General features: G+C 43.9%; 1 protein-coding gene across 1 annotated transcript; it reads right to left on the bottom strand.

Moving 5' to 3' along the window:
• Positions 1–1,518: 1,518 nt before the first annotated feature.
• SOD2 (superoxide dismutase 2) lies at positions 1,519–16,417 on the bottom strand. Its single transcript, XM_032253160.1, has 7 exons — positions 16,325–16,417; positions 16,242–16,282; positions 15,759–15,961; positions 10,560–10,676; positions 7,614–7,793; positions 4,885–5,049; positions 1,519–1,700 (listed from the first exon to the last, which is right to left on the bottom strand). The coding sequence occupies exons 2-6, from the start codon at positions 16,262–16,264 to the stop codon at positions 4,904–4,906; spliced, it is 669 nt and encodes a 222-aa protein (XP_032109051.1). The 5' UTR covers positions 16,265–16,282; positions 16,325–16,417; the 3' UTR covers positions 1,519–1,700; positions 4,885–4,903.
• Between the last annotated feature and the right edge of the window lie 6,843 nt (positions 16,418–23,260).

Below are 23,260 nucleotides of genomic sequence, written 5' to 3'. Positions count from 1 at the left end.
GTTGGTTAATGTTCTAAAATGTTACAAGAACTTTCAGAGACAGCGTCTCACGCTGTCACCCAGGCCAGAGTGCAGTGGCACAATCATAGCTCACTGCAGCCTCAAACTCCTGGGCCTAAGTGATCCTCCTGCTTTAGCCTCTTGGTAGCTGGGATGATAGGTGTGAGCCACCGCACCCAGCTGTTATGAGAAATATATAAAATGCTATTTGTGATATTGTTATTTATAATTTATTGTCTTAATCCTTGGCTTGGTTTCTTGGCTCCTAAACCCCTTGAAGTGTCTTTTGTTTGCTAATGAAATGATTGGTGGCTGGGACCCCTTAGTAGCTTCAGGATGGGGGACTTCTCATGAGAAAGACCAAGGCAAGATTAGAGGGTTTGAATTCCCAGCCTCAGCCCCCAACCTCCAGAAAGGGGAGAAGGGCTGAAGGTTGAGTTAATCACCAATGGCCAATGGTAATCATGCCAACATAATGAAGCTTCCATAAAAACCCAAAGGGTCAGGGTCCAGATGGGCTTCTGGATAGCTGATGGTATAGAGACAGCATGAAAGTTCCATGCCCCTTTCCATATGCCTTGCCCTGTGCGTCTCTTCCATCTGGCTGTTCATCTGTCTCCTTTGAAATATCCTTTACAGACCAAAGGCAGTGGCTCACGCCTGTAATCCCAGCACTTTGGGAGGCTGAAGTGGGTGGATCACTTGAGGTCAGGAGTTTGAGACCAGCCTGGCCAATACAGTGAAGTCCTGTCTCTAATAAAAATTTTAAAATTAGCCGGGCGTGGTGGTGCACACTTGTAATCCCAGCTACTCAGGAGGATAAGGCACGAGAATTGCTTGAACTCAGGAGGCAGAGATTGCAGTGAACTGCGATCATGCCATTGCACTCCAGCCTGGGTGACAGAGCAAGACTCCGTTTATAAATAAATAAATAAATGAAATAGCCTTTACAATAAAACGGTATTGTACCCAATATGTAGTTTTAATAAAGTAATGAAATTAAAAATGGGTAAACAGAAGTAGAGTGTTTCCCTGTATTCTGTGAGCTGCTCTAGCAGATAAATCAAACCCATGGAAGGGGTCATGGGATCCCCAGTTTATAGCCAGTCGGTCAGAAGTACAGGTCACTACCTGGGACTTGTGGTTGGTATCTGAAGTGGGGCGGACTTGTGGTCTGCGCCCTCCGCCTGTGGGATCTGGCTCCAATTCCAGGCAGATAGTGTCAGAATTGAATTATAGGACATCCAGCTGGTGTCCACTAGACAACCTGGTGTACAAGTATTGAGTGGTGTGTGACAACAGCAAAAACACTTTGGTTTTGTCCTATATCGCTAATACTCTGATTTTATGTTATCAGATGATGTTATTACAGATACGACTGGAGATAGAGTTCTTGGTCTTAAGAGTAATATTTCAACTACCTATCATTTACTATTCCTTTCCCACGGAAACTCCGTAAAAATGATAGAACATATAGGATTTTGAACGTTTTTGACATGCAAGCATAATGCAGACCTCTTTGGTGATTGACAGATTATTTTATTAACAGTCAAAAAATTCACACAATTGAAAATAAATGTTTCTTCAATGAATAATCAAACAAAAATTATCCAGGACCTTATAGGATTTTCAGTATGTACCAGGCTTGATGCACATCTTAGAAGACAGGACATTATCTTGCTGGGATCATTAGGGTATGACTGAAAATGAGAAATAGTAATTTATCAAACATTTACCTCCTAACAGCCTTCCCAACAGGAAATAAAATTTATATTTATACCTGGTTTTAGATATGACTCAATATACATCAATTTTAACTTTAGGGTTTGGTATTACTTTTTTAAAGGCACTCTATAGAAATTCAAATCTCACTTTAAGACCATGAATTTCAAGTTGCAATAAAGTATACAGTAAAGTTATAATTTCTCAACATCAAAGTTTAATTATTACAAAATAGTTCAACCAACAGACAGAATTTCAAAAGCAGGACCTGCTTTGCCTCCTTGTTTTGCTCCAACACTAATCATGCTGAAGTATAACTATGACTAGGGCAGGCCCTGCTGATTCAGTCACAAAAACCCTTCTTGGATGAACAATACTTGTTCTTTTCAGAAGAAAAGGCAATTTTACTTTTTCTATTTCTATTATGAAAAACAGGGCTAAAGAATCCGTGTGTGTGTGTGTGTGTGTGTGTGTGTGTGTGTGTTTAGTAGATACAGGGTTTCACCATGTTGGCCAGGCTGATCTTGAACTCCTTCAAGTGATCTGCCCACCTCAGCCTCCCAAAGTGCTGGGATTACAGACATGAGCCACCACGTCCGGCCCTAAACAATCTTAAAGTCTCCTTTTCCACCAGATGATTAAAATCTTTAGTTTGCAAATTCTCTTAGTCTCTTAAAGTCAATCTATCTAGAAGGGAAGAAAGACAAACTTAGTGAAGGAAAGAATCCTTCCTCATTCTCTCTCCAGAAAGCCAAAGCAAAAATAGAGCTCCATAGAAATTTCAACATTGAATTTTTTTTAATCTTAAAGCTTAGTAGGAATCAAAAAGCTTTAAATAAGTCAGTAGATCTGCAAATCTTGTTAGTTCAATACCAACCATGATCTAGCAGATAACTTATATTTAAAAGCTCATCTTTCAAACGGTTCCACTTGCCCATCTATTTAAACAGTCACGACCTTGTTTAGAGAGGCAAGCAGTAATCACATGACACATGAAAGCCATTTCACTGTGATACATATAATGAAAAGCAATCAGTCTCCAAAGTTTTTCCAATCCACAAGCATGCACACACACACACACACACACACACACACACACACACACACACACACACACACACACAGTTCCAATACTCTTGTCTCTAACAATTTTTAAAGGCTACTTTTCTAATTGAATTCTAAAAGTGCCTTGAATTCAAATTATTTTAAAACTTCAGTCTTCAATATTGAAACTGCTAAGTTACCCCATTTTTCCATGAAAAAAAAAATAGAAAAATAAAGTTTGGGGAAAAAATTAAAAATAAACTTGGGAAAACATTACTAAAATGGTTTAAGAAAAAAGCCTATACAGACCCGGTGGAATGGCTCACACCTGTAATCCCAGCACTTTAGGAGGCCAAGGCAGATGAATCACTTGAGGTCAGGAGTTCGAGACGAGCCTGCCCAACATAGTAAAACCCTGTCTCTACTAAAAATAAAAAAATTAGTTGGGTGTGGTAGTGCACACCTGTATCCCAGCTACTTGGGAGGCTGAGGTGGGAAAATCGCTTGAACCTGGGAAGTGGAGGTTGCAGTAAGCTGAGATTGTACCACTGCATTCCAGTCTAGGCAAGATAGCAAGACTCTGTCTCCAAAAAAAATTTTCCTCTATAAAGAAAATAATCCAATAGGAGAGAAAATCTATGCACACAGAGTTACTCAACCCAGCATTATCTGTAATGACAATTAAAACATTAAATTAGAAAATGCCCAACTGGTAAATTATATAGCCACTAAAGATAACTAGGAAGATGATGAAACAACATGGGAGATGCATGATGATGTTAAGCCAAATACAAAAAAAGATCCCTGTGAGATGGAGCAGGGACACCTCTTTGGGGTGTGCCAGGGGGATTCCCACAAGCACAGAAATAAAGGAAAATCTTGAGTTCCTTCACAGAAAATTGCAGGCACCGAGCTAGCCCTGAGAAGTAACCGAGCAACCTGCTAAGCAAGAAGGTAATAACGGTTTCAAACAATAGCCAGGGAAGTTAGAGTCACGTAGAGATCTCTTAACATATGTCCCTGAGCTGCTTTTCAGAAACTCAGACATCCACCAAATGGATCCACACAGATGTCAGATAAGGGGGAACCAGGGACTATACTCTGACCTCCATTCTTTGTTCTAAGTTTCTTCCTAAGGGGCCTGGCCAGATGTTAATGTCCCTTTCTGCAGACCCCAAGTTTTTAGACAAAGCTTTGCTTCCTTAACCAATCACACATCAGGGAGTAGGCCCGCCTCCTGCATATACCACTTAACCTCTCAGGCCAAACCAATATATAAGCTTCACGTATTGATTTACAATTTTGGTGTACAGCCATACCACCCTGAATGCACCCAATCTCATCTGATTTACAATTTTGCCTTTAATTTCTGCTTTCCTGAAATGTACCACTGCCTTTAAAAACTCTAGCTTGTAAGTCATCAAGGAGATGGGTCTTGAGCATAAGCTGCCCAATTCTCCTTACTTGGTGCCCTGCAAATAAACATCCTCCCTTCTCCTGCTACAAAACCCACCTTTTTGCAGTTCTGGTGTTGAAGTTTGGCTTTACTGCGGCAGGTGAGCAAATACTTGTTCAGTTCAGTAACACCTGCTATACTTAAACAGTATACAGCTCTATTTGCAAAAACTATACAGGAACATTTGACCATAAACACCGGGTGACATCCACTAGAAGTATCACTGCAGAGGATTACTCAACCAAAAGTGCAATTTTCTATAGAAAGCTGAGTGTTTCCCTTGGGAAACTGTTACTATTTTATTGTTAAGTAACTGGAGCAAAACACTAGATTTTCTATAACTAGATTAGAAAGGCATCCCTACAAGCCCCCGAAGTATAGGGATGGAATATTTTTGATGGTTTTATAATGACAATTATAATCTGCTAGCTATTTTACTCTCTGAAGAAAATGTCCAATCAAGTGATTCAATCACACAAAGCATTTACTATTTTCAATCACTAGCCCAATAACAAAATGTTTAGTAAGAAATTATTCAGAACATTAAGTTGTTTATCAAATATGTGAATAAGCAACATCAAGAAATGCTACAATAGAGCAGCTTACTATAGTCTGCAGTATTTTATACCTCTACAAAAATACTCATAAAGAGCTTAACATACTCAGTATAGTGATCCTGGTTTACTTTTTGCAAGCCATGTATCTTTCAGTTACATTCTCCCAGTTGATTACATTCCAAATAGCTTTTAGGTAATCAGGTCTGACATTTTTATACTGAAGGTAATAAGCATGCTCCCACACATCAATCCCCAGCAGTGGAATAAGGCCTGTTAGAAAGAAGGAGAAAAAAGAACAAACCATCAATTTCAGTCTAAAACAGTGAATCTTCTCAATTTCAACTTTTATTATTCTACACACACAAAATTACCCGTTGTAACAATCTCATTCATTTGTTTTTTATATAAATAGGATATCTAGATAAGAATGAATATTCCTATAGAACATTTTTAATTTACTATTTACAAAGAAAATGTGACAAATACTAAAAACAAAATAGACTTGGGAAAATTAATTACAGTATTTTAATAGCTATTCTTAAAAATATAAACAAATTCATTCTAGAGCCAATTCCCAGTCTTCTTCATGGTGGTCTTAGGAGCAGCAGGAAGCGTGTGTTACATCTGTAGGAGTGGACAGAGGCCCACCCAGAATCTCCTCCAAAGGGTCTGGGCACTCACAGGGTAATTTACGAGAGACCAGCTCTGCTCCCAAGGCTAATTTTAATCTGGGAATACAGAGCAGTTGGGGGACACTAATAGAGTACGTTAACAAGGAAAGCCAACAGGGCTAAAGAAAAGACAGTGTTTTCAGAAATTAAATGAGGCAAATGAAGAATTTAGTTCTATCTATAAGACATGCATTTAAAAAACTCTCGGGCTGGGCATGGTGGCTCACACCTGTAATCCTAGCACTCTGGGAGGCCAAGGTGGGCAGATCACGAGGTCAGGAGTTCAAGATCACCCTGGCCAACATGGTGAAACCCTATCTCTATTAAAAATACAAAAAAAAAACAGGGTGAGGTGGCAGGTGCCTGTAATCCCAGCTACTCAGGAGGCTGAGGCAGGAGAACTGCTTGAACCCGGGAGGCAGAAGTTGCAGTGAGCCAAAACTGTGCCACTGCACTCCAGCCTGGGCAACAGAGACTCCATCTCAAAAAAAAACCACTCAAACAATTCTTTTATATACAGCTAGTGCTCGACTTACAACCATGGTCGGGACCGCGGACCGGTCTTAACACGATTTGGTCGTAAGTTGAGTAAGCTAATATGTACTGTTGAAATGGTGCACGTGGAGATGGTAGTGCTGCCGGAAGCTGGTCTGCACTGTTGTATGCCCAGCTGGGCGTTTGCGCTGCCAGACGCAGGGCAGTCGTGGCTAGCGATTGTGGTCGTAAAGTCGAATGGTTCTAAGTTGCATAGGTGGTAAGTCGATCAATACCTATATAATATATATATATATATATATATATATATATATATATTTTTTTTTTTTTTTTTTTTTTCTTCTCAAACAATTCTTAACCAGTGTGTCTTGAATCAGTTGTGAGGGACATTTGTGAGTAGCAAAATTTATGAATGACTTTTGTAAACAAAAAGCCATGATATTCCCTGATTTGCCTTCTAATGGGCTTTCCACAGCGAGAGAAGAGGAAGGAGTATAGCTGGAATTCACTTATAAATACCAGACTTTCCGATCAGGTGGCTCTATAAATAACCCAACTCTACAGATCAGTGCTCACAAATTTTTTGCAGCTTTTACAAATTGTTATGCCATTTCACTGTCCCAAAAGAGCTGTTTAGATTCTGCCAAAATCTGAGTCTATCCTGGGAAGTGAGCCACACAGCAAGAGTATCCCGATGTCAGGGGTAAAAGAAGGGGCAGAGAATGACTGTTGTTAATATGAAGGTTTCACTTTAAGTTCAGAGTCCCAGCCCACTGCCAGACAACTCATGACTCTATTTCCCATACACTTCAGTGACATTTTTAAAATCCAATTAGCCTCAACAGTAGAAAAGTATTTGGTGAGGCCAGCCTGGCTCTTCTAAGCCAAATATTTTCATATACTCTACCAAAGAGCCCCAGAAAGGCAGAAGTCTGGAAACCTGAGTTCTAGTCCCAGTTTAACCTCAAATGCTCAGCAGAGGAGGTAACAGTACAAGCTCAGAAATCAATGTCAGCTTATATTTCTTTTCCTCACCCTTGTTCTATAGCTAATTTTTTTATATTCTAGTATATATAATTATCTAAGCTGATATTAATTCTCTGTAGAATGAAGCAGGGTTAATAAGTAAAACATTTGGCTGGGTGTGGTGGCTCATGCCTGTAATCCCAGCACTTTGGGAGGCCAAGGCAGGCAGATCACCTGAGGTTAGGAATTTGAGACCTGCCTGGCCAATATGATGAAACCCCATCTCTACTAAAAATACAAAAATTAGCTGGGCGTGGTGGTATGAGCCTGTAATCCCAGCTATTTGGGAGGCTGAGGCAAGAGAATCGCTTGAACCTGGGAGGCAGAGGTTACAGTGAGCCAAGAACGTGCCACTGCACTCCAGCCTGGGCAACAGGGTGAGAGATCTGTCTCAAAGAAATAAATAAACAAATAAAACTAAAACATTTTTGTTAATGTACCTATAAAATTATGTATATTTTATGAAATATCAGGACTTCTAAAGCATTTTTACTCACACAAGACTCTGGGTGTTATCTGTTAAGATTTGCACAAATTATTACAAGTTCGTAAGCTAAAACACGGCTAGCGTTCCTTACTTCTAGTTGAATGCTTTACAGTAGAGCATCCCTCCCAAATGAAAACACAATTCTTAAATCTAACCTGTTGTTCCTTGCAGTGGATCCTGATTCGGACAAGCAGCAATTTGTAAGTGTCCCCGTTCCTTATTGAAACCAAGCCAACCCCAACCTGAGCCTTGGACACCAACAGACGCAGCTGTCAGCCTCTCCTTAAACTTGTCAAAGGAACCAAAGTCACGTTTGATGGCTTCCAGCAACTCCCCTATTTTAAAAAAATCCAAAAACACCCACAAATGAACAGATTTCAACAATTACAAGAAAATAGTGTATTATATGTATCAAATATTTTTATCACAGGGCCCAAGAAACTAGACAACATCAGAACACGACACCTGGATCTATGCTTCACAATTTTAATTCACGTGTTTTGGTTTTCTGTATAAATTTCACTTTTATTTTAAATTCACAGGGTACACGTGCAGGTTTGTTACGTGGGTTATCATGTGATGCTGAGGTCCGGGGTGCAAATGATCCCATCATCCAGGTAATGAGCTTAGTATACAACAGTTTTTCACCCCCTCCCCTCTTCCTCCCTCCCTCCCTGCTCTGTCCCCAGTGTCTGCTGTTACCATCTTTATATCCATAAGTACCCCATGTTTAGCTTCCACTTGTGAGACATGTGGCATTTGGTTTTCTGTTCCTGTGTTAATTCACTTAGGATAACAGCCTCCAGCTGCATAGTTCGCATTTTTTAATGAAGTGTGTTAACAGGATTTCCTCACTCACTGTGCTGTTTTCGTTAGGAAAGAAATGCTACTTTCTGTCTTTTTCTTTTCCCTGAATAGAAAATTTTCCTTTGCCTTCTACCCTACTTCTTCTATGTCTCCATTTGAGAATAAAGTTATTGTTCTCCAAGCAACTCAGATCTTCCTGTCTTGATTATATTGTTTTAAAATGGACGGTTTTCTCTATGACTGAACTAAGGGTACACTTTAAGAGCTATAACCCTTTTATTCTGTAGCAATACAGAATATAATTCTAGATTAATCACATCAACTAAATCAACTGGGTCAAAAATCTCACTTCGCTTATTCTAGGGGTTTCAAAGCAACCATCTTCATAAGCACAAATGATGGAATGAGGTGGTACAGATAAAAAACAAAACGGCAATGTACCAAAACCATTGGTTGCATATGAATGTATTTGATATTCTGGTAACTGACAAAACTTCAGAAGTATTAAGTGATAGTCTAGAAGACTTAACTCAGAAAAAAAATAAGTTGGCCGGGCATGGTGGCTCACACCTGTAATCCTAGCACTTTGGGAGGCCGAGACAGGTGGATTACCTGAGGGTCAGGAGTTCGAGACCAGCCTGGCCAACATGGAGAAACCCCATCTCTACTAAAAATAAAAAATAAAAAGCTGGATGTGGTGGTGGGCACCTATAATCCCAGCTACTCAGGAGACTGAGGCAGAAGAATCGCTTGAACCTGGGGGGCTGGGGTGGAGGTTGCAATGAGCCAAGATCAAGCCACTTCACTCCAGCCTGGGCGAAAGAGCAAAACTCCGTCTCAAAAAATAACAATAATAAATAAAAATAAAAATAGGCCAGGCACGGTGGCTCACGCCTCTAATCCCAGCATTTTGGGAGGCCGAGGTGGGCAGATCACGAGGTCAGGAGTTTAAGGCCAACCTTGCCAACATAGTGAAACCCCATCTCTACTAAAAAATACAAAAATTAGCCGGGCCTGGTGGCAGGCGCCTGTAATCCCAGCTACTGGGGAGGCTGAGGCAGAACTGCTTGAACCCAGAAGGCAGAGGTTGCAGTGAGTCAAGATCAGGCTACTGCACTCTATCCCAGGTGACAGTGCGAGACTCCATCTCAAAAAAAATAAATAAAATAAAAATAAAAATAAAGAAAAAATAAGTTGCCCAGTTTCCCATGCTTACTCCTCTCATTCATCATTACCTTAAAATGAAATTGCTCATTTCAAATACGTAAGGCTGCCTTCCATAACACTGATTAAAAATGAACAATAAAACCACAGAAACTTAGGGTGCATATATGGAGCCCTGAAATAAGGGAGAAGAACTATATTTATGTCTCATGCCTTCCCTGGGGTGAGGAAGATAATTCAAGTCATCTGGGCCTCCACAAGCTACACAGGAAGTCAAGGAAACAGTGGTAGCGAACAAGACCAGCTAGCCCTGTACTCTCCTCCCTGAAGATTTTTAAAAAACACCCAGAAAACCCAATTTTCTGGAACAACTGGCTTTTTACCAGTTAGGAACAGTGAAAAATAGCAAATGACACTATAACTTAATTCTCAAAACAACACCATTGCTATCCCTGTATCACATAGAGGAAAAAAGGTACAGACGGTTAACCATCTAACCCAGGCCCTAGAACTGGTAAATAGAAAGTTCATCTTTTCTAGGCTGGGCTTGATGACTCACGCCCATACTCAGCACTTTGGGAGGCCAAGGTGAGCGAATCACTTGAGGCCAGGAGTTCGAGACCTTCCTGGACAACACGGAGAAACCCTATTTCTACTAAAAGTACAAAAATTAGCTGGGAGTGCTGGCACGTGCCTGTAATCCCAGCTACTCGGGTGACTGAGGCATGAGAATCACATGAACCTGAAAGGTGGAGGTTGCAGTGAGCCAAGACAGCATCACTGCACTCCAGCCTGGGTGACAGAGTGAGACTCCACCTCAAAAAAAAGAAAGTTCATATTTTCTAAAAACAAAGTTTCTTTCTCTAATATGAAGTACAGCCCAATGAAACCAGAAGGTGGAGTTGATATGCTAGTCTATGTGTGGGTGAACATAAAATCTTACGACATAATTCCCTGAATGCACTCTCCATTCCTACTGAGCCCTTTTGAAAGCTACAACTTTATTGTACTCCTTGCTAAGAAAAATATACCACTATGATACATTTGGTAAGAAAAAAGTAACAAGTAAATTAACAATCGATTCCTACTGTGCACAAAATGCAGATAAGGGTGCACCAGTAGATACCAACCTTTGGGTTCTCCACCACCGTTAGGGCTGAGGTTTGTCCAGAAAATGCTATGATTGATATGACCGCCACCGTTGAACTTCAGCGCAGGCTGAAGAGCTATCTGGGCTGTAACATCTCCTGAAAAGTTAAAATGCAAATACATTTTTTATAACGCTTAGTTTTTCAACCATTCTATACACTGTTTTTTTCCCTTGTAAGCTATTAGATAATGGGACCAGCTTATCTATAACACCCTTGTTGGTCCTAAAATTCAGCAATTTCAGATTCTACAAAAAACAACCAGCCCCCAACTGAGAAAAAATTATTTGTCCCAGACATACTGAACAACTGATGAAGGGTCCAGCAAAGGTAGAAAAGCTAGAAAATTCACTCCTGGTTGCTAGGCTCAGGGTTCTCTTAGAAAAGATTTCAAGAAATTAAACACCAAAAAGGACAATCAAATAAAGTAACAGAATGCTAAAATGTATGGCTCAACATAGACTACATGGAAAACTTTCAGCTCTCATTTTCAAGACAGACCACCATTCATTGGCAATATCTCCAAGTCACATTAACAAGAAATTCAACATACTCCAAATTGAACTGATGTTCAGCCCCAAACTTACTCCCCTATTGTCCTCCCCATCTTAGTAAATGCCAGCTGTGTCCCTGAGGACATCCTTGGGAACCTGATGTCATTTTTTTTTTTTTTTTTTTTTTTTTTTGAGAGGGTTTTTCTCTCTTTTCCCCCAGGCTGGAGTGCAATGGCGCGATCTCGGCTCACCGCAACCTCCGCCTCCTGGGTTCAGGCAATTCTCCTGCCTCAGCCTCCTGAGTAGCTGGGATTACAGGCATGCACCACCATGCCCAGCTGATTTTTTGTATTTTTAGTAGAGACAGGGTTTCACCATGTTGACCAGGATGGTCTCGATCTCTTGACCTCGTGATCCACCCGCCTCGGCCTCCCAAAGTGCTGGGATTACAGGCTTGAGCCACCGCGCCCGGCCCTGATGTCATTTCTGACTCCTCTCCCCTCATCTTACATCCAATCCACCAGCATACACATCAGCAAAGCCAGTTCTACCTTTAACATACATCCAATCTACATGAAAGCACACAGGGAAAAAGAAAAAAAAAAAAGCAGAACCCAATCCCTTCTTCCTAACTCTACTGTCACTTCATTGCTGCCAAGGACCAGTATCTCCCACCACATTGGTGCCACTGTCCCCTCAGTTGTTGGGAGACACTTTGCCCCCTCCAAAGGCTCCCCTTCTCACTGGAGTGAACTCTAGGTGCTTACACTCGGCTATTCTCACTACCAGGAGGTGCCCCACCTGACCCCGTCACTGAGCACGTGCCCACCAGCAGCACTCACATGACCAACTCACATGCTCCCCTCAAGGCCAGCTGAGCACACTGCCTCTGCTGAACACTCTTCCCCAAGACAGCGCCATGTTGCATTCCCATTCCTCTTCCAAGGAATGGGAATCAACCCCATCAGTGAAGCCTTCTCTAGCCACCATACCTGAATTAGCAATTCCCTGCCACCCCTCCCAGACCCTTTACTCTTTCTCAATAGGCCTTGTAACTCCTGACATACTGCATGGGTAACAAACAAGTAGGCAAAATAAAATATTCTTTTCAATGCCTTCAAAAAGCTACAGATTAACTTAACGATTAATATTAGAAAGAAACGGAAATTCCCTTGTTTAATAAATATTGTGTATATTATCCACAAGATACCAAGAGAAGCAAAGTAAAGGACACAGAGATTCACTGACAGCTCTGCTCTGAAGGAGCTTACGTTTGGAAAAAGTTCTCCACTGCTGTTCTGAAAGTGCACATTAAGAACATCTGTCTGGGCTGGGGGCGGTGGCTCACTCCTGTAACCCCAGAACTTTGGGAGGCCAAGGCGGGGGGATCTCTTGAAGTCAAGATTTTGAAATAAACCTGGCCAACATGATGAAACCCCTTCTCCACTAAAAATACAGAAATTAGCCAGACATGGTGGTGCATGCCTGTGATCCCAGCTACTCAGGAGCCTGAGGCAAGAGAATCGCTTGAACCCAGGAGGCAGAGGTTGCAGAGAGCCGAGATTGTGCCACTGTACTCCACCCTGGGCAACAGAGCAACACTCCATCTCAAACAAAGAAAAAAAGTACTCACACCTGTAATTCCAGCACTTTGGGAGGCCAAGGTAGGCAGATCACTTGAGATCAGGAATTCGAGACCAGACTGGCCAGCATGGTGAAAACCCCATGTCTACTGAAAAAAATACAAAAAGTAGCCAAGTGTGGTGGCATGCGCCTGTAATCCCAGCTACCCAGGAGGCTGAGGCAGAATTGCTTGAACCCAGGAGGTGGAGGTTGCAGTGAGCCAAGATCACATCACTGCACTCCAGCCCAGGGGACAGAGCAAAATTCTGTAAAAAAAAAAAAAAAAAAAAAAGGACATACGTCTGGCTAGGCACGGTGGCTCATGCCTGTAATCCCAGCACTTTGGAAACCCAAGGTGGGTCGATGGGGGAGCCCAGGAATTTAAGAGCAGCCGGGGCAACATAGTGCGACATTGTCTATTTTTTGGATAAAATGTATAAAATTTTTTTTAAAAAGGAACATATGCAGGCAATGCTGCTTTCTGAAACAAGCTCCAGTTGTTTAGCAATTCAGAAAGGAGGAGAGGACCAAGTGATATCTGAATACACAGCTAATCTCTAAGGGTTTTTTTAAAGACATCAACTTTTTTTTCCTTTGCTAGTTTTACAAATAATTTTCTTATAGATCTGTGTTTCCCTTATTATTTTTTCTTGAGAGTCACCCGAAAAATAAATGTAAGTTTTCTATTGTTTTCTAATAAATTGATAGTAACTAAATTTTTCAAGTGGGAAAGATGTATGCTTAATGAGGGATAATTTAACAATCTTAACATCTGGCTGGGCACAGTGCCATGCTTGTAATCCCAGCACTTTGGGAGGCCGAGGAGAGAGGATCATCTGAGGCCAGGAGTTCGAGACCAGCCTGGTCAACATAGCAAAATCCTGTCTCTACTAAAAATACAAAAATTAGCCAGGTGTGGTGGCACACGCCTGTCATCCCAGCTACTCGGGAGGCTGAAACAGGAGAATCACTTGAACCTGGGAGGTAGAGGTCGTGGTAAGCCAAGATCACACCACTGCACTCCAGCCTGGGTGACAGAGCGAGACTCTGTCTAAAAAAAAAAAAAAAAAAACCAATAATCTTAACATCTTAGAGTTTGCTTACCATTTTAAAATTAATAAAAATTGAAGGCTTAATATCTGCTTTTAAGAATACTTTTCTGAAATTCAACATTTTCTTTGGCTTCAGTTTAGTTTTTACCTCAAATACAATAAAAATCAAATACTTTTGGTTCAAAGTATTTATATTAGTTAGTTACATGTGATGAGATTGACATTGTTTTACTTATCTTTTTTTCCAAGTTTTCAAACATGAAAATCTAACTTTTAAAATAATTTTTATATCTACCTTTGCTATTTGAGGCTGATGAAAATAAAAAAAAAAAGAGTAAAAGAAAATGAAAATAAAAAGAAAAAAATAAATAATTTTTAAAATACAGTGTTTAAGTAAAAGAAAGCTCTGCAGGTATTCCATCACTTATAAACAGTATAGTACAATATAATACAAAGCTTTTTCCCATTAGGTTGCATTACATAAGAAAAACTCTGATTCCATAAGTAAAGGACTGAATTGTTTTGAAAATACTGAGGAGAAAGGTTCCCGGGTGTCAGATGTTGCCTCACAGGAAGTACTTTCACAGCTGGGGTATTCCCCAGTCTCTCCCTATGACTCTTTCCCGAATTTGTTATTTTCTAAATCACGGGGCCTTTTCCCGTATTCAAGGTTCATCTGTCTCAAGTAAATCTTCCAGAATGTGGTAACTTCCTCCTCTTTTAGTTGAGTCATGTACTTCAGTCAGTCAGGCTGAAATACCATGTTTTTCCACTAGATGCCCCCAGTCAACAAGATGTCACTGTCTAAAAATTACTCAACAAATTTCATAACCCCGAAATTCAAAACATTTAAGGAAAAGTATTTTTTTACTATGTAGTTTACCAAGCAATACAGAGAGTCTGAAAGCAGGACTATCGATTAACTTCCATGTGCAAACCACTAACTAACAGATTAAAAGGACAATGCTATTTTGTAAAAAAACGTTAAAACGTAGCATTCCCATCCATACCCCAAAAGGCACAGACTCAAAAAGTCCACATACCCTTGGTTTTATCAACTAAGCTCTTGAAAGAAAAAAAAGAAAAAGGTAATGCCATATCTCTGAATTGCATTACAAATATAAATAAATAGTAAATAAACACAAGCCTGTTTCAGTTTCCCACCAAAGGACTAGTTTCCTTGTGAACTTTGACCCGTAAGTTAAATCAAGAAAAGTATCAAGACTGAAGGCCCTGAACTGTTCCACTGTTAGGTTGCTGCTTTTTGGTAACGCACACCATAGCGCTAACTCCTTCCTCCTCTTCTCCCACGTGAAGTAAACAACTGGGCTCAGTAAAGTTTCTTTCACATGCAGGGCAGCTCGGGATGCAGGCTGGACTCCCGACCCTGTTTACTGTCAGGAAGGTGACAAGGGCCACGGTTCCTAGCACGGAGCAGTGTCCTCCCGTCTCCCACCATTAGTGTGACCTGGCAGCAAGGCGTCACTCCCACGTCCATCAGGAGGTGACCCTGACACTCAGAGACACCTGCGGACCCGATGGTGTCTGGGACACCCGTGGACAGGCGTTCTCAGCCCTCGTGCAAACGGCTGGCACACCTACTGTATCTGAAACCAAACATTTCCCCAAAGCACGTTATACAACAAGAACAATTATAATTTGCTAATTTGAAAAAAAAAAAAAAAAAAAAAAAACCTAGTGACATAGTACAGCTTTCTTTTCAAGGCCTACAATTCATCAATGCTGGCAATGTGGGTAACCGGAGAGATAAGCTCCTTCGCGGGACCCTAAATTCCCCGAGATAACAGAAGTGTGTTCAAACCCATCGAGGCACTCCTTCTACAATGAAGTAAACCATGTGTTTAAGAGCAACTGTCATGCCTGGAAAACTCCAAACCGGTACAAACACGAAGTGGGTTCTCCCCAACGGAAAGGCCCGTCCGTGTGGGGTCCGGCTCCCCTGGGGTCGCGTCGGCAGGGGACCGCCTCCCGCCGCTCGGCCTGGAACCTACCCTTGGCCAGCGCCTCCTTGTACTTCTCTTCGGCGTCGTTCAGGTTGTTCACGTAGGCCGCGTGGTGCTTGCTGTGGTGCAGCTGCATGATCTGCGCGTTGATGTGAGGCTCCAGGGCGCCGTAGTCGTAGGGCAGGTCGGGGAGGCTGTGCTTCTGCCGGGATCCCAGATACCCCAAAGCCGGAGCCAGCTGCCTGCCGGTGCTGAAGACGCGAAAGCACAGCCCAGTCAGTCCGCGCGGCGGGACCGTTTACGCAGACTGGGCTGCCGAGAACGGCAGCGCGCAGCGCCCCCCGAGTCCTCGTGTCCCCTCCCTGCGGACTGCCGCTCCCGCTGCCGCACCCGGCACTCCCGGGAGAACCGCCCGCCCGTGCCCCGGTCCCACCAGGCCCGCGGCGGTCACTGTAGCCATCGCCGCGGAGGCCCTGCCCGCCGCGCGCCCCTTCGGCCTTGGGGCCGTGACCGGATCCCCTTTCGTCTCACCCACACACCGCCCGGCTCAACATGGTGCTGGTGCTGGTGCTGGTGCTGGTGCTGGTGCTGGTGCTGGTGCTGGTGCTGGGGCTACCGCTGACGCCTCGGATCTGCTGATGCTGATGCTGATGCCGCTGCCGAGGTCCCGGCAGAAACAAGTCCCACTCCTGCGCGGCCCGCCGGCCTTATGAGAGCGCGGAGAGCCGCGCAGCGACCCTAGCGGCGCAGCAAGGACACCGCCGCCCCGCCCCCCGCGGGCTCCGCCCTGCACCCGCCGTGCCAAACCCGGGGGGTACACAGGGCGCCCCCGGGCCTGTCCGCCCGCCCGCGCTGGCCACACACCCCGCGCCCAGGGCCCTGGAGAAAGAGGGCGGTGGCTAGCCTCAGCTTCGGAAAACTCGCTGCCTGTTTGCCGTACTTGGGTGGTGCGCAGCCGAGGGAAGGCGACGTCTGCCCCCGTGTTGTTGGTACGGCCCAAAGGCCCCGCCTCCGGCTCCGCTCCCTCCGGGTGCCTGCGGGGATCGTGCTGCACGCCGCGGCTGAGGCACCAGCCCTGGGCTTTGGCTGAGTTGTGGTGGCCGCGGGGTCCAGAGGCCTTACTTCAAAAAGACGTTCGTACCCTCCTAGGGGCCCTGGGGACCGTTCCTAGGGAAGACGGGGCCTAGCTGCTGGTCAGCGCCGCCCAGCCGGCCTGTGAGCCGAGGGGTAGGACCAGCGCCCTTACAGCCAAAATTCAGCCCTCTTGCGCCCTGTCCTTGCTTTGCAAGTAAGCCGACCTTGAGACCTACTCTAGGACAGAGGCACACAGACTGTCCCCACCGGCTGCCTAAGAACAGTTCTTGGACACCCACGACGTCCCCGAGACTTCAGGCAGGATTTGCACACATTTATGTTACCCCTAAGGTTGGTATTGTTGATTCCAGGTGACAATGAAATCCTCTCACGGAGGTTAAGCGGCTTCGTTTGGGCACGGTTAATGAGTCAGGACTAGTTCCTACTTTCCTGACTACTAAGCCCTAGCAGTCGAGTTTTGTGTGTTTACAGAACTCTGTGAACCAACTGTTCAGGAAAACATAAAAGGACAACAGAGGATTCGTTCCTGCGCTGTCTTGTACCCTAGTAAGCTGTTAAATATCAAGTACTCTCTTAACATTAAACAATCCCGAATGGTGTGAATCCTCCATGTGTAGAGGTTAGGAAATCTACACTGCCATTGGTGGGAGTTGCCCCTTTATTGAAGAGAATATGATGGAAGGTAGCAGGTGCTGAATGGTTTCCGTTGCTTCTTGCAACCCCGGTACAGCCCCTCCCAAAGGCTTCGGGTAAGTGGAATGGGAAAACATTCAGGCAAAGAGGAACCACCAGAACTTGGCTTCACAACAGGAAGGGCTGGGGTTGTTTACAGACGTCAGGAGAATGTGACTAGCGCTATGTGTTGGGGTGAAGAAGGAAATTCAGGCTGGAACCAGGTTATACGTACTCTTTTTATTATTATTTTTATTTTAGTTTTTGAGACACAGCCTCAGTCTGTCACCCAGGCTGGAGTGCAGTGTTGTGATCTCAGCTCACTGCAACTTCTGCCTCCTAGGTTCAAGTGATTCCCCAGCCTCAGCCTTCCAAGTAGCTGGGATTACAGGCATGCACCACCATGCCAGGTTTTTTTTGTTTTTTGTTTTTTTGAATTTTTAGTAGAGTTGGGGTTTCACCATGTTGGCCAGGCCAGTCTTGAACTCCTGACCTCCAGTGATCCGCCCACCTCGGCCTCCCAAAGTACTGGGATTACAGGGCAAAGCCGCCACACCCAGCCTATAGATACCCTTAAAACAGACAAGAGCAGGGGTGTGATGTTGTCAATTGGAACCTGGAACCTGAGAAACATTCCTGCTGAGGTGAGACACACTAAAAGTGAGTTTTCAGGCAAGGTGGTCTGGCACTGACTTGTGAGAATGAAGGGAGTGCAGGCTAGTTAGGAAGCTGGTGAATTCATCTCAGCAGGAGGTACTGTAGGTCACTTTTAGGGCACTAGCTATGAGGACTGGACGAAAAGGGCATTTTGAAAGATGAACCAACAGGATTCAGAGACAGGTCATTGTAATGGAAAGACCTGATCTAGTGATAATAAAATAACCCTATAGGGAGACTGAGCTCAGGCCACTTCCTTGCACTTCTTGTTTGTACAGAGTGATACTTTAAGAGTTTAAAGTGACTCCTAGGACATGCCCTTTAGAACAAGCACCAAATGTTGGGGGCTGGTAGGACTGACAGCAGCAGTCAGAATTTCCAACATCACATCTGTCATCAGCTACATCATTATGAAAGACTACCCCGACTGTGGGCACATCCAAGGTTGTGGGGTATGGGAGGTAAAGAAAAGTTTACCACACCCAGTCAACAGGCTCTGTTTTCTTTTTCTTTTTGTCGCCCAGGCTGGAGTGCAGTGGCATGATCGCGGCTCATTTCAGCCTTGACTTCCTGGGCTCAGGTGATTCTCCTACCTGAGCCTCCCAAGAAGCTGGAACTACAGGTGCATACCACCACACCTGGCTAATTTTTTGTATTTTTTGTAGAAACAGAGTTTTCCCACGTTCCCCAGGCTGGTCTCAAACTCCTGGGCTCGAGTGATCCTCCCACCTTGGCCTCCCAAAGTGCTGGGATCTATATAGGCTTGAGCCACCGCAACTGGCCACCTTTTTTTTTAGGTGGCCACTGTAAGGGTCCTGAATGGGCTCAGAAGTTACATTACAGTCGCCTGGGTTGTGTCTCATGTTTCTCCAGCCAGCTCAGGATGTCCTCTGCAACATCAGGAGACCATGAATATTTTCCATGGATAAACTTGAGGCTACATCACAGCCATCCTGAGAACCACCACAGAGCGGACCTATATACTGTTTGGAAGAGGCAGCCAATGTGGGTTGAGATGAAGTCATTTTGAGCCAGTTAACAACTGCATCCATATTCCAGTAACAGATCCAGGCAGTTTCTTAAACACACAAGAGTGTATGCCCTCATGTAACAAAGATCTGGGGCAGTCAGTCCTGGGCTGGGATGAAGTTCCAAGGAGTCATCAAGGATGCAGGCTGTCGTCTGTCTTCAAACTGCCTCATGGTCCATAATAGCTTCCATAGCACCAGCAACCTCATCTCCTTTCTAGAAAAGGGAAAAGACAAAAGACTGGGCTCCCACTGTCTCCCCTCCACCTGGAAGAGGCAGCCAATGTGGCTTTTTTCTTTTTGAAGCAGAGTCTTGCCTTGTTGCTGGAATGGAGTGCAGTGGCGTGATCTCGGCTCACTGCAACCCCCGCCTCCCGAGTTCATGTGATTCTCCTGCCTTAGCCTCCCAAGTAGCTGATATTACAGACGTGTGCCAACATACACAGCTAATTTTTATATTTTTAGTGGAGATGGGGTTTTGCCATGTTGGCCAGGCTGGTCTCAAACTCCTAACTTGAAGTGATCTGCTGCCTTGGCCTCCCAAAGTGCTGGGATTACAGGCAAGAGCCACCGCACCTGGCCCCACTATGTCCCTTTTAATATCCTTTGTAGTAGATGCACCCAACAAATTCCACTCACAGCTCAATGGCAAAATTTAGGTACAAGGCTACCTAGCACAACCTAGCCACAAAGGAAGCTGAGAAATGTAGTCGGGTATGGGGCCAGGTACAGTGGCTCATGCTTGTAATCCCAGCTCTTTGAGAGGCTGAAGTGGGAAGATTGCTTTGAGACCAGCCTGGGCAACATAGCAAGACTGTCTCTACCATAAAAAAAAAAAAAAAAAAGAAGACCAGGCACGGTGGCTCATGCTTGTAATCCCAGCATTTTGGGAGGCCAAAGCGGGCAGATTACAAGGTCAGGAGTTTGAGGCCAGCCTGACCAATATGGTGAAACCCCATCTCTACTAAAAATACAAAAATTAGCCAGGTGTGGTGACGGGCACCTGTATTCCCAGCTACTCAGGAGGCTGAGGCAGAAGAATCGATTGAACCCAGAAGGCAGAGGTTGCAGTGAACCTAGATCAAGCCACTGCATGCCAGCCTGGATGACAGAGTGAGACTCCGTCTCAAAAAAAAAAAAAAAAAGTAGCTGGGTGCGGTAGCACATACCTGCAGTCCTAGCTACGCAGGAGGCTGACAGCAGGAGATTACTTGAGCCCAGGAGTTTGAGGCTGCAATGAGCTAAGATTGTACCACCTTACTCCAGTCTGGGCAAGAGAAGGAGACCCTGTCTCTGTCTGTCTGTCTGTCTGTCTGTCTGTCTCTCTCTCTCTCTCTCTCTCTCACTCACACACACACACACACACACACACAGTCAGCTGTGCACATCTGAAGTCTGAAAAAACTTGCAATTCTTTACCAACAGGGGAAAATGAGTTTTAAAAAAATAGCAGTCTTTGCTACATATCCTCCTTTAAGGCATTATTTCCACATGCTTGGACATAAACTAATCATTAATGGAATTATTTTAGCTACATTCTCTTGTTTTTCTTTCTTCCTGCCTGTGATTTGTTGGGGATTTTTTCCTGCTTTTTTTTAATTAGGATCTTACCCAGGCAGGAATCTGAGAATTGCTTGTGCCAACCTGCCCTTTGCATGACTGGTATTGTTAATAGGACCAAAAATAGTACTTAAATTGCTAAAATGAAATGATCTAGGCTAAAAGAGAAAATGATAACACAGATATGTTAATAAAGGTTTCAACATTAGCTTGATTTTTTCCCCACTTTAGGCAAAATTATGATTAGATTGCATCCTCAAAGAACGTATTAACTACTGGAAAGGAAAGGAGGGGCTTGGTTCAAAACAAGTGTTCTGTTAAACAAAGGGATCAAATGGGCACGTGTGGCAGGTAATCATGAGTTGATTGTATCCATAAAGGGAAGAGGGAATCCGCATCATTGAGCAGATCCTCCATGTTGCTAGCTACTAAGTCAAATGCTTTATTCCTACTGTAAACAAAGACAGTGACATGACCAAGGTCACACACAGAGCTAGTCGGTAGTAGGGGGGATTCTGAGTCTACAGTTGACCTCTGAACAATGTAGGTGTCAGGGGTGCTGGCCCCTTCACAGTCAGACATGTGAATATAGGCTGGGTGCTGTGGCTCACGCCTGTAATCCCAGCACTTTGGGAGGCCAAAGTGGACAGATCACCTGAGGTCAGGAGTTCAAGACCAACCTGGCCAACACGGTGAAGCCCCGTCTCTACTAAAGATAAAAAAAAAATCGGCCAGGCACAGTGACTCACGCTTGTAATCCCAGCACTTTGGGAGGCCAAGGCAGGCAGATCACAAGGTCAGGAGTTCGAGACCAGCCTAGCCAATATGGCAAAACCCCATCTCTACTAAAAATATAAAAATTAGCTGGGCATGATAGTACATGCCTGTAGTCCCAGCTACTCAGGAGGCTAAGGCAGGAGAATCACTTGAATCCAGGAGGCAGAGGTTGCAGTGAGCTGAGATCACGCCACTGCACTCCAGCCTGGGCAACAAAAGCAAAACTCCATCTCAAAAAAAATAAAAATAAAAATGAAGATAAATACAAAAATTATCCAGGCATGGTGGCATGGGCCTGTAATCCCAGCTTCTCAGAAGGCTAAGTTGGGAGAATCACTTGAACCCAGGAGGTAGAGGTTGTAGTCAGCCAAGATCCTGCCACTACGCTCCACACTCCAGTCTGAGCAACAGAGTGAGACACTGTCTCAAAAAACAAAGAAACAAAATTAGCTGGGCCTGGTGACAAGCACCTGCAGTCCCAGCTACTCAAGAGACTGAGGCAGGAGAATTGCTTGATCCTGGGAGGAAAAGATTGTAGTGAGTTGAGATGGCGCCACTGCACTCCCCCCTGGGCAAAAGAATGAGACCTTGTCTCGAAAAAAATAATAATAATATAAAGAATCCAATAAAAAAATTTAGAAAAAAAACCAAAAAAATCTGAGTATAACTTTTGATTCCCCAAAACTTAACCCCTAATAGCCTGCTGTTGACTCGCAATAACATAAAGTTTGTACACCACAGAGAGGACAATAACAAAGTTGATTAGCATATATTTTGCATGTTATACATATTATATACTGTGTTCTTACGGTAAAGTAAGCTAGAGGAAGTAAGAAAATCAAGGAACAGGAAATATATTTACTGTTCATTAAGTGGAAGTGGATCATCATAAAGGTCTTCATCCTCCTCATCTTTATGGTGAATAGGTTGAGGAAGAGGAGAGGTTGATCTTGCTGTCTCAGGGCAGGCAGAGGCAGAAGAAAATCTACATATAAGTGGGCCCATGCAGTTCAAACCCATATTGTTCCAGGGTCAAGTGTATTGCTCTTTTAAACCTATGTATCTCTGTGCCTTTAAACAGCTGCCACTCCCTCTCCCATGCTCCTCACACCCAAAAGAATTGACCCCAGCCTTATCTAATTAGAGCCCACGGTTTGAAACTTTTTTCCTCCTTCTGTCCCTATGCAACTTCCCAACTTATCAGGTCATCACTCTTGGACCTGAAGCTTGATACTGCTTCTCTGCCCTGACCTTGGTCCATTTGCCCCTTAGATTACATTTGTTTTGTAGCCTCAGTGAAGACCCAGCTTCTTGGAGTTTCCTTTGACAATGGCCCAGCTGACTCTTCCCAAACTGGTCTACTGAAAGACTCAAACTTGCTGCACCCAGGAAACCAAAAGAGAAGTGTTGTTCCATAAGGAGAGTCTGGAAGAGCCCTCCGTAAGATCCCTTCATGAGGACTTCCTGCAACATCCTGCCTCCTTTATGGACATGAACACCACCTCTTCCCATTACTACTCCGTGTAAAAGCAAAACAAAACCAAACAAAACATAGTCACTACATTCTACGTAAGGGGTGGGATCTGTCATTAAACTGCCAACTTCTAGTTCATATCCCAGGGTTTGTCACGGAGTAAGACTGATTTCATGCACACAGCTCCAAGAATGATCTCAAGAGCTACTCAAGCTACTTAAGAGTGGCCCAGACCACTGAAGGCCATAACCAAGTATAAGGATCTTGGCTGGTCCAATCTCCAGGCC

Source organism: Sapajus apella, unplaced genomic scaffold, assembly GCF_009761245.1.
Source record: "Sapajus apella isolate SASKATOON/1434 unplaced genomic scaffold, GSC_monkey_1.0 scaffold82, whole genome shotgun sequence".
Lineage (NCBI taxonomy): Eukaryota > Metazoa > Chordata > Mammalia > Primates > Cebidae > Sapajus > Sapajus apella.
The sequence above is the reverse complement of the archived record's forward strand: the minus strand, read 5'-3'. Positions and strand labels throughout refer to the sequence as shown.

Bases quoted from the DNA above. Each gene is read 5' to 3' on its own strand.
- SOD2 (XM_032253160.1), bottom strand. From the start codon at position 16,264: ATGTTGAGCCGGGCGGTGTGTGG. The intron at 7,794-10,559 runs GTTGGTATCTAC...TTTTTAAAATAG, and splicing joins CGGTGGTGGAGAACCCAAAG to GGGAGTTGCTGGAAGCCATC. The intron at 5,050-7,613 runs GTTAGATTTAAG...TCTTTCTAACAG, and splicing joins TCCACTGCAAGGAACAACAG to GCCTTATTCCACTGCTGGGG.